At 42.8% G+C, this 10,595-nt stretch overlaps 1 protein-coding gene across 1 annotated transcript in view; it reads left to right on the forward strand.

Annotated features, from left to right (window-relative positions):
* The first annotated feature begins 727 nt into the window (after positions 1–727).
* LOC109478914 overlaps positions 728–10,595 on the forward strand; it is an 11,721-nt gene continuing 1,853 nt past the window's right edge. Inside the window, exons 1-4 of the mRNA XM_019780722.1 lie at positions 728–1,420; positions 1,630–1,739; positions 2,099–2,199; positions 2,411–3,409. Coding sequence (XP_019636281.1) covers positions 728–1,420; positions 1,630–1,739; positions 2,099–2,199; positions 2,411–3,409 — 1,903 coding nt within the window. The remainder of the gene's footprint in view (positions 1,421–1,629; positions 1,740–2,098; positions 2,200–2,410; positions 3,410–10,595) is intronic.

The following is a 10,595-nucleotide window of genomic DNA, read 5'->3' on the forward strand; positions in this document are numbered from 1 at the left end:
AAGTAAATGTCTTTCAAACGTTGGTGAATGGAGGAGATGGTTGCGTGCACTTTTGAAGCAATTGATAGGGGAGAATGCCAAACAAAGGCATAACCGCATTCCTCTAAAGATTTCCGTACACCAGATGCCCAACATTTACTACCTAGTCTATCTAATTCTAACTGACATAAAAGTGCGTCGGCATTGAGACTCCCAGTTGGTACATTTAGGCATATTCTGATAAAATGTTTTATGGCGTTTAGGGAGGCCTCTAAGTGCAAAGGGTACCTCCCTAATCCAGCCCATATTGGCCAGGCAGTATCCAATACGCCCAACAGGGGGTAACTCAAATGGTAACTCACTGCTTGGAGATTTCATTGTATTAACCTACAAGCTTTGAAGTAATAGATGGCGTAATGTTCAAGTGTGAAACAGGATGTGCTTCTTCAAGTCAGGTGCATAAAGCCTAATATACAGTAATTTCTGGTTGTACAGATATACATGTACTAGTATATGAGTCACAGACATGGGTAATATTATTCTAAAGCTAAGGTCGTAGACAGGTACGCAGGTTACCTGATATGTTTACGGGTATTTCCGAAGCTTTTGTGTATTGGACCTTTATTGACGGATGACGTAATGTTGACACAAGGAGTGTGAAACCTGTGCTTGTTCAAGTCAGGTGCATAAAGACCCGGAACCCGTGAAGGCAAGGATTTTGAGAGACATGGCATAGCAAGTGTCAGTCATGTTGCGAGTGTGTGAGAAACTCCGTGAGGCGGACGAGGAGGGCAGGAGGTACGGACTAGCCCGTGCGGAGACAGGCTACCTCCGTGCCCTGGTGGACGCCATGGCCGACACGGACAGGCTGGCGGAAGTGGAGCTGCTCAAAACTCTGGGCGACGTGAACGTGGAGAAGGGAAGACTTGGGAAGGACGTGGGGAAGTTCAACACGGCCTTGGCGCTTTATCTGGCTGCTATGGTACGGTGTTACCATGAAGAACAGGCAGATGGTATAGAACACCGCTACCACTACACGGAGAGGCTTTTACAAGGGGTGTCGTCACAGGGTAAGGAACAGCCAACTGAAGACAAGGGGACGACTACACCTGCAAAGGTAGCGGAAAAGTTCCAAGATCTGGACAAGAGACGGGCTACCGAAGGTACCACGGACTCTTTGCTGGTTGGATACGCACAGGTGATGGTAGAGGGGATAGTAAACGACAACGACATGTTAGAAACAGAAGCGATCAAGAGTCTGGGTGACGTGTACCTGAAAAGAGGAACAGAAACTGGAGACACTAGAAACTTGACCAGAGCTACTGCTCTGTACAACAGGGCACTGGCGCGCTGTCACAACGTTCATGGAACAGTTGTCATTGTTCACCGCTTACTGCACACAGCAAAAATCAGACAAGACGTGATCACCACAAGAAACAAGGTGAGTGTATTTTTTTTTTACTAGAGCCTGACTTGCAGTGGCGATTTATAGACTTCCGGGTTTCGACTTGGTACTCAGTATGGACTAAGTTTGCGTTGGTCTGCCACGGGTCATATCAGGTCGTTAACCTTTGACGTTTTGCCAAAGCTTTTGTGGGTTACATGGCCACCTGTTAATCTTATACTACTGCTCCCTATGGGTTCTCACAGAGGCCAACACACAAGCAACGACAACAAGACGTGAGAGGACGGAAGGGCCACTTCTCTCCCTTCTCAGCTGCGCCCTCTAGCGACGGAACCACCTGTCAAGTTGACGATATGTTAGTGCCTCTAAGTGTTTCCTTGTCTCGTGTATTAGATATGAATGTCCGGAATATCTGATATTTTGTATACAAGTGTGGTAAAATCAGGTTTTGTGAAATGAATACTAGTACATGTATTAACTAGGCAACATTAGAAAATATGGCGAGAAATATATTACACATGTCATTACATTTTGCTGCGTATGACATTAAGTTTTGATATTGTTAATAACACTAACTATATATAGCTGTAGGCTATACAGTTTTATGTTAGGAAATAAAAAAAAGTATTGACATTCTATTGTATATAATAAGAAGTAATGAACTTACCTTTGTGAAGTACGTTTTTTCCCAATAGTGTTTGTTTCGTTCTACAGATCCTACCGCAGATACATTCAGACGGCAGAAAGTGATGTGAGAAATGGAGACCTGGACGCAGCAGAGCAGAACTTAGCAGCCGCACTAAAACTTGTTCACGGTCTGTTAATGTTATACACTTTCCACTTGCAAATATCATCTAATTATAAGTTTTTACTAACCACTGAAATAGCATTTTTTTATCATGGAAGATTTGGATCAATTAAAATCATAAAGGTATTTCACTTAAGACCTCAGTGTTTGTCAAGATTTAATCATATTATTAGGTGAAGTTGAACTGCAGAAGTTTGATTCCGAATTCCTATTCACAGATCGCGATAAGCCCAACAAGGCTAAAGAAGCCGACTGTCTGTGCAGGTTGGGTGACGTCTACGTCGAGCGAGGTAAGCGGACAGGAGAAGGTAGGAAATTCACACAGGCGGCAGCTCTGTATAACGCCTCCATGGCTAGAACAGATGGAGACAAACAGAACATGATCACAAGACTGCAAGAAACAGAAAGGCAGTTCCTTAGAAACACCTGTAACCTTGACTGTGAACCGTGCCCGTATAGCAGCGCGTTAGATCACAAAAAGGAACTGGACAACTCGCGCGCCCGTGCAAAATCTCAGCTCGAAACAATTCATCAGGAACACAACCCTTATCAGTATGATGAAGATGATCCCATAGTAAGAGAGGTAGAGATCAAACGAGCAGAAGCAATCAAGAACTTGTTCAAAAGCATTGCAGTTGGAAGACAAAGGTTTATCTATGTTCTGACAGATGAATGCATTGCCAAACTTGGACCTCCTCCCTGTAAGTATGCTTTCATCGGGTTGGGATCACAGGCAACAGAACTGGTGACGCCGTACTCCGACCTGGAGTACTCCATTCTGATTGAGGAGGGGAAGGATGATGATGACGATGCACGGAGGTACTTCCTAAATCTCACACACTACTTACATCTAAAAGTCATCAACCTTGGGGAAACAATCCTCCCGGCCATGGCCATCCCGTCACTCAACGACTTTCTCTCAGAAGACCCAGAGAAAGACTGGTTCTTCGACTCCGTCACACCTCGCGGCTTCGCCTTCGACGGCTTCATGCCATGGGCTTCTAAAACTCCCTTTGGAAGAGACGAAACCAAAAGCAAACCTCCCGTTAGTCTCATCCAGACTCCTGCTAAGTTGGCCGAATATCAGCATCTGCACATCGCCCTGGCGGAAGGCTATCACCTGTCAGACATCCTCAGACGGGTGACCTACTTAGCAGGAGACGAGTCTTTGGTGGATGATTATACGGACAGAGTCAACAAAATCGTAGACCGTTCCCCTGTTCTGTCACGGTTGTCAGCATTGCTAATACCGAATATTGGGCAACTTGTAGAAAATGTTAAACCTACGGGACAGCTCCTGGATGTGAAGAAAGAAATATATCGTTTTCCCAGCGTGGCCGTTGATGTGTTGAGTATTCGCTGTGGTATTACGATCCCCAGTGTGTGGGGAATGATAGAAGAGTTACGCAAGACACGACGGATCAGTCACGAAGATGCCCACCACTTGACTGTACTGATCAGCATCTCAGCGGAGCTACGGTTAAGAACGTACATTGCCAACGGAGGACAGAAGGACAGACTGTCTCCTCTCACGGAGATGAAAGTCCAACTGGACAAACATGACGTAGATGACACTTCCGTTCAGTCAGTTTTCTACATATCGGACTCTAAAATGTTGTTCAGGTACTATTATACAGCTATTCCATTAAAACGATGCATTACGGATACAATCGCAGAGAAAAATGCAACGACAAAGATATTCCCAACAGCAATCTTTGACACCTCATTTCAAATCAGGGGTCAAATAACACAACAGCTGTTGCAGTTAGACGCATCCATACGTCACTTTGAGGCAGCACTGGAAGAGGCGGGCGGTGACGAGAAAAAACAATTAGAAATCCTTTTTGACCTAGGCAATGTCTTGCTCAGGCGCGGTGACTGTAGGAAAGCGATCACCTACTTCAAACAGGCACTTCGTATTGGAAACGATATATATAGAGGCACAAAAATGAGCGTCGTAGTTTACCGATTACTTGGAAGCATAGGGTTATGTTGGCGTGACCTTGGTGATCAGAGGAAAGCTATAAGCTATCACGAGAAGGCACTGAAGATGGAGAAAGCTATGTACGGCGAAACAACGCCACATCCCGACATTGCTGTATCACTTCATAACATTGGGTCATGTTGGCGTGACCTTGGTGATCAGAGGAGAGCCATCAGTTATCACGAACGGTCACTGAAGATGACGAGAGCTATCTATGGCAAAACAACAGCACATACCGACATTGCCTCATCACTTAACAACATTGGGGGATGTTGGAGTGACCTTGGTGATCAGATGAAAGCTATTAGTTATTACGAACAGTCAATGAAGATGATGAAGGTTATCTATGGCAAAACAACAGCACATCAAGATATAGCTTCATTACTAAACAATATCGGTAAATGTTGGAGTGACCTTGGTGATCAGAAGAAAGCTATCAATTATTATGAACAGTCACTGAAGATTATGAGAGCTATCTATGGCAAAACAGCACCACATTTGGTCATTGCTTCATCACTAAACAACATTGGGTCATGTTGGGGTGACCTTGGCGATCAGAGAAAAGCTATTACTTATCATGAACAGGCACTGAAGATGATGAGAGCTATCTATGGTGAAACAACGCCACATCCCGACATTTCTTCATCACTAAACAACATTGGGTTATGTTGGAGTGGCCTTGGTGATCAGATGAAAGCTATCAATTTTTACGAACTGTCATTGAAGATGGAGAAATCTATCTACGGCGAAACAACACCACATCCCAGTATTGCTTCATCACTAAGCAACATTGGGAGCTGTTGGAGTTACCTTGGCGATCACAAGAAAGCTATCTGTCATAATGAACAATCACTGAAGATGAGGAAAACTATCTATGGTGAAACGACAGAACATCCCGACATTGCTTCATCACTAAACAACATTGGGTCATGTTGGTGGAACCTCGGTGATCAGAGGAAAGCTATCAATTATCATGAACAGTCACTGAAGATGAGGAAAGTTATTTATGGTGAAACAACGCCACATCCCGACATTGCTTCATCTTTAAACAACATTGGAGCATGTTGGACTGGCCTTGGTGATCAGAGGAAAGCTATTACCTATTACGAACAGTCATTGAAGATGAGGAAGGTTATGCATGGCGAAACAACCCCACATCCCGACATTGCTTCATCTTTGAATAACATTGGCAATTGTTGGAGTAACCTTCGTGATCAGAAGAAAGCTATCAGTTATCTCGAACAGTCACTGAAGATGAGAAAAGCTATCTATGGTGAAACAACGCCACATCCTGACATTGCGACACCACTAAACAACATTGGTAAATGTTGGGTTGGAATCGGTGATCTGAGGAAAGCTATCAGTTATTTCGAACAGTCATTGGATATGATGAAAGTTATTTACGGGGACAACACATCTCATCCAAAAATAGTAGCAATACTAAACAACATCCGAGTATGTAAAAAGGCCCTCCGCCATTAGAGTAAAGCCATTGGTTATCGCAAATCCTTAAGATTAGTTAACTTAAGATGAGTTAACTTAAGATGAGTTAACTTAAGATTAGTTAACTTAAGATTAGTTAAGATTAGTTAACTTAAGATAAGTTAACTAAGGGAATACCATGGTACTTCCCACTGCCTGTCTTATTAATATACAGCTTTGTTGCTCACAAAGTGTATAAAATATGATATAATATATGGCAACTCCTTTTACTTAAAAGCAATTCAAGGAAACTAACGTACCATATACAAAAGACTATGTAGCATGGCAATGTAGACTTGTGCGGTGGTGGTGTTGATTTTTTTGCTGGACGACGCGAGTTTTGCCACGGAGGGAGTTAGACCTGCTTTTCTGGTGGATTGTCAGTTGTGTAATAATTGTGACTATTTGAGCTTTATATCAAATAAGTTACAGTAACTAGATGCACGGAAATGACCCCTGACCTCACGCGACCCAGAGATCATCCGTTGTATGTGAGAGAAAAAGCCATTAGAACTTAGATCAATACCACTTCATATATATATTTCTTTTTTTTTAGCATTGTATACCTTAGACCTGATATTAGCCTTTCTTCATTACTATTGTTGTAGTACTCTTTAGTATATTGTACTTTGTACATCCGTGCATTTATCCTCCCGGGGAATGAACATGCAATAAAGTTTCATTATTATTACTGTATTAACATCACAAGTAGCGGTAGTGGTGAAGCTCATGTACTTGAGCACATCTGAACTTTTGTACACCCACCCGTGGATTGTCATGTTTTACAACATTAAACTTACCAAGCCCATCCCGCCTCTTTGTCTCTATGATAAGCATCCAGTGAGAATGTAGATAATCAACTCAGAAAACGTTCACGCTGAGATTCTAGTACATGTTTCGTATTAAAAGTGTTTTAGTGAAGGACACTTGGAGTAAAACTAAGTACAAAACTTGATAGTGTATTGTAAATGTGGGTGATTGACCTTGGCCTCGGTGTTGGCGGTATGAGTGGTTCAAACCTTACAGTCCGGTCTTACACAGCTTGTACTTACCTTACATGTACAAAACTGGTCTGTTACGCCTAAAGGCAGTTTACCGGTTATGCGAAACAAACAAAACAAAGAAATGATGTAGCTAACAATATTCCTCCCTTGACAAAATTCACATGATAAACAAGTGTTAGTAAAAGTGATTTTTAAATATTCCTAGTGACTACGTTATTTGTAATGGATCATAGACTACAAGGAACTTATATTGAGAAAACAATGATTTATTGAAAACCATATGTGTGTGCGTGGGGGGGGGGGTCACAGGGGTTAAGGAAGTCCTACCACGTCCCTGCTCAAGTTAACCTTAAATGCCGCAGTATAAGACCATAATCATTTGCTGAACACCAGTTGACATAAACAACACCACAGTCTATCTCCGTATGCACTTATCATCCGCGCCTCCTATGTGACTTTTACATATTGCAGCAAAACACCGGTAATAAATATAGACCATGCTCTCTGTTTTGGCCACTGGGCTGTGCTATTCTATTGACAGGGGTGTGTCTCTTGAGTCTTACACTCTTACCATAAATTCCTACACCCATGCACAGGTTACTGTTAAGTCTTCATGGACATATACATTGATCACAGCAGAGAACTCTTCTTTACGAATCCCTTAAAACATGCGTAAAGTTTCCGTTTCTTTACTTTCGTGTAGCTTTACGCATGGTTTAAGGTCTGCTTAAAGATAGACGAACCAAAAGATACAATGGAAGATGTTCAAGGCGTTTTATTGGGCTCTCTTACTATAAATGGTAACTGTCCGACGAGCGGATACCAGTACTGCCTGGCCAATTTGATACTGTCTTTGCAGCCACCGAAACATCTGCCTGGAGTTGTCGGCACAAGTCGGGGATCGTCCGACTAGTACCGACTGGTACCGAGAATGAATGATTGCTCGGAGAGCTCATTTTCAAGCAGATGTGGGAAGGGGCACTCATAAAGTTTTTAGGCCTCATATTTCTCTAACTAATACTTTTTAGTAATCAGGAAACTTCAACGTTAATGTTTTAACACCGAAAATGAATTCATAATGATAGGACGCCATTAAGATAGGTAACGTTAACGTTAAATTGCATTTCAATCAATGTTGAGAAATTTTGAAAAATTTATGTTTTTACCTTTGCCCAGAACGTTATGTTTTGGTAGTGTCTGCATGCATGTGTGTGGTTTAGTACGATAACTCAAAAGCCATGGATGGATTGTCAAATATTTGAAATATTTTAATATGTAATATTGAGAAAATCCTTGAATACCTTGAAAGTATCTGCCGGACAGGACAGATATACAGGACATTAATCTCAAGCAGACTTAAATACGGTGTTAAATTGAAAATACAGGGGGGAAATGGTAATTCGGGGGCCAATTTGATCGCCCCGAAGAAACCTGCTTGTAGATTACTTAGTACTTTGTATTCAGCCTACAACCTTTGAACTGAAACACGTATGCATATGACGTAGTGCAAGTTGACACAAGCGGTGTGAAACCTATGCTTGTCAAGTCAAGCTAGCACAGAGACCGGAGCTCCGGAGCCCGTTAAGACAAAGAGTTTTAGAGACATTTTAGCATAGCAAGTGTCAGCCATGTTGCGGGTGTGTGAGAAACTCCGTGAGGCGGACGAGAAGGGCAGGAGGTACGGACTAGCCCGTGCGGAGACAGGCTACCTCCGTGCCCTGGTAGACGCCATGGCCGACACGGACAGGCTGGCGGAAGTGGAGCTGCTCAAAACTCTGGGCGACGTGAACGTGGAGAAGGGAAGACTCGGGAAGGACGTAGGGAAGTTCAACACGGCCTTGGCGCTTTATCTGGCTGCTATGGTACGGTGTTACCATGAAGAACAGGCAGATGGTATAGAACATCGCTACCACTACACGGAGAGGCTTTTACAAGGGGTGTCGTCACAGGGTAAGGAACAGCGAACTGAAGTCAAGGGGACGACTACACCTGCAAAGGTAGCGGAAAAGTTCCAAGATCTGGACAAGAGGCGAGCTACCGAAGGTAACGCGGACTCTTTGCTGGTTGGATACGCACAGGTGATGGTAGAGGCGATAGTAAAAGACAACGACATGTTAGAAACAGAAGCGATCAAGAGTCTGGGTGACGTGTACCTAAAAAGAGGAACAGAAACTGGAGACACTAGCAACTTGACCAGAGCTACTGCTCTGTACAACAGGGCACTGGCGAGGTGTCACAACGTTCATGGAACAGTTGTCATTGTTCACCGCTTACTGCACACAGCAAAAATCAGACAAGACGTGATCACCTTGACAAGAAACAAGGTGAGTGTATATTTTTTTGGCCTGACTTGCCAGTGCTGATTAGACTTCCGGGTTTCGAATAGGTTTGTTTATCCCCATGAATCCCGTCATGCATTTCGCGTCGCTAATAGCGAAAGTTAAGTCTCATATGGTGTCCTTTTTCGGCTAGAATGATTTTGTTGCGTTTTTTAGTAGTAGAAGGTGTTATATAAGCGATTGTACTTTTTGCCTGAAAAAGCACATTCGGGTCATGCCAGGTTGTTAATCTTATACTACTACTCCCTATGGGTTCTCACAGAGGCCAACACATAAGCAACGACAACAAGACGTGAGAGGACGGAAGGGCCACTTCTCTCCCTTCTCAGCTGCGCCCTCTAGCGACGGAACTACCTGTCAAGTTGACGACGACACGTTAGTGCCTCTATGTTTCCTTGTCTCATGTATAAAGTGCTGTTCCAAATCCAAATAACTCAATAAATATGAATATCTTGAATATCTGATATTTTGTATACAAGTGTGGTATAAATCAGATTTTGCAAAATGAATATCAACTAGGCAACACTAGAAAATATGGCCAGAAATGTATCACACATGTCATTACATATTACTGCTTTTAACATCAAGTTTTGATGCTGTCAATAACACTAGCTATTGGTTGTACAGATTTATGTATATTAAAAAGTATAAAAAAAATCTTGGCATACTATTGTATATACAAAAAAGGATTGAATTTGTCGCCTTTGTGAAGTACGTTTGTTTCCCAATAATGTTTGTTTCGTTGTACAGATCCTACCGCAGATACATTCAGACGGCAGAAAGTGATGTGAGAAATGGAGACCTGGACGCAGCAGAGCAGAACTTAGCAGCCGCACTGAAACTTCTTCACGGTCTGTTAATGTTATACACTCTCCACTTGCAAATATCATCTAATCATAAGTTTTAAGTTTTTACTAACCACTGAAATAGCATTTTTTTATCATGGAAGATTTGGATCTATTAAAACCATAAAGGTATTTCACTTAAGACTTCAGTGTTTGTCAAGATTTAATCATATTATTAGGTGAAGTTGAACTGCAGAAGTTTGATTCCGAATTCCTATTCACAGATCGCGATAAGCCCAACAAGGCTAAAGAAGCCGACTGTCTGTGCAGGTTGGGTGACGTCTACGTCGAGCGAGGTAAGCGGACAGGAGAAGGTAGGAAATTCACACAGGCGGCAGCTCTGTATAACGCCTCCATGGCTAGAACAGATGGAGACAAACAGAACATGATCACAAGACTGCAAGAAACAGAAAGGCAGTTCCTTAGAAACACCTGTAACCTTGACTGTGAACCGTGCCCGTATAGCAGCGCGTTAGATCACAAAAAGGAACTGGACAACTCGCGCGCCCGTGCAAAATCTCAGCTCGAAACAATTCATCAGGAACACAACCCTTATCAGTATGATGAAGATGATCCCATAGTAAGAGAGGTAGAGATCAAACGAGCGGAAGCAATCAAGAACTTGTTCAAAAGCATCGCAGTTGGAAGACAAAAGTTTATCTAATGTTCTGACAGATGAATGCATTGCCAAACTCGGACCTCCTCCCTGTAAGTACGCTTTCATCGGGTTGGGGTCACAGGCAACAGAA

Source organism: Branchiostoma belcheri, unplaced genomic scaffold (genome assembly GCF_001625305.1).
Source record: "Branchiostoma belcheri isolate BF01 breed outbred unplaced genomic scaffold, Haploidv18h27 scaffold46, whole genome shotgun sequence".
NCBI lineage: Eukaryota > Metazoa > Chordata > Leptocardii > Amphioxiformes > Branchiostomatidae > Branchiostoma > Branchiostoma belcheri.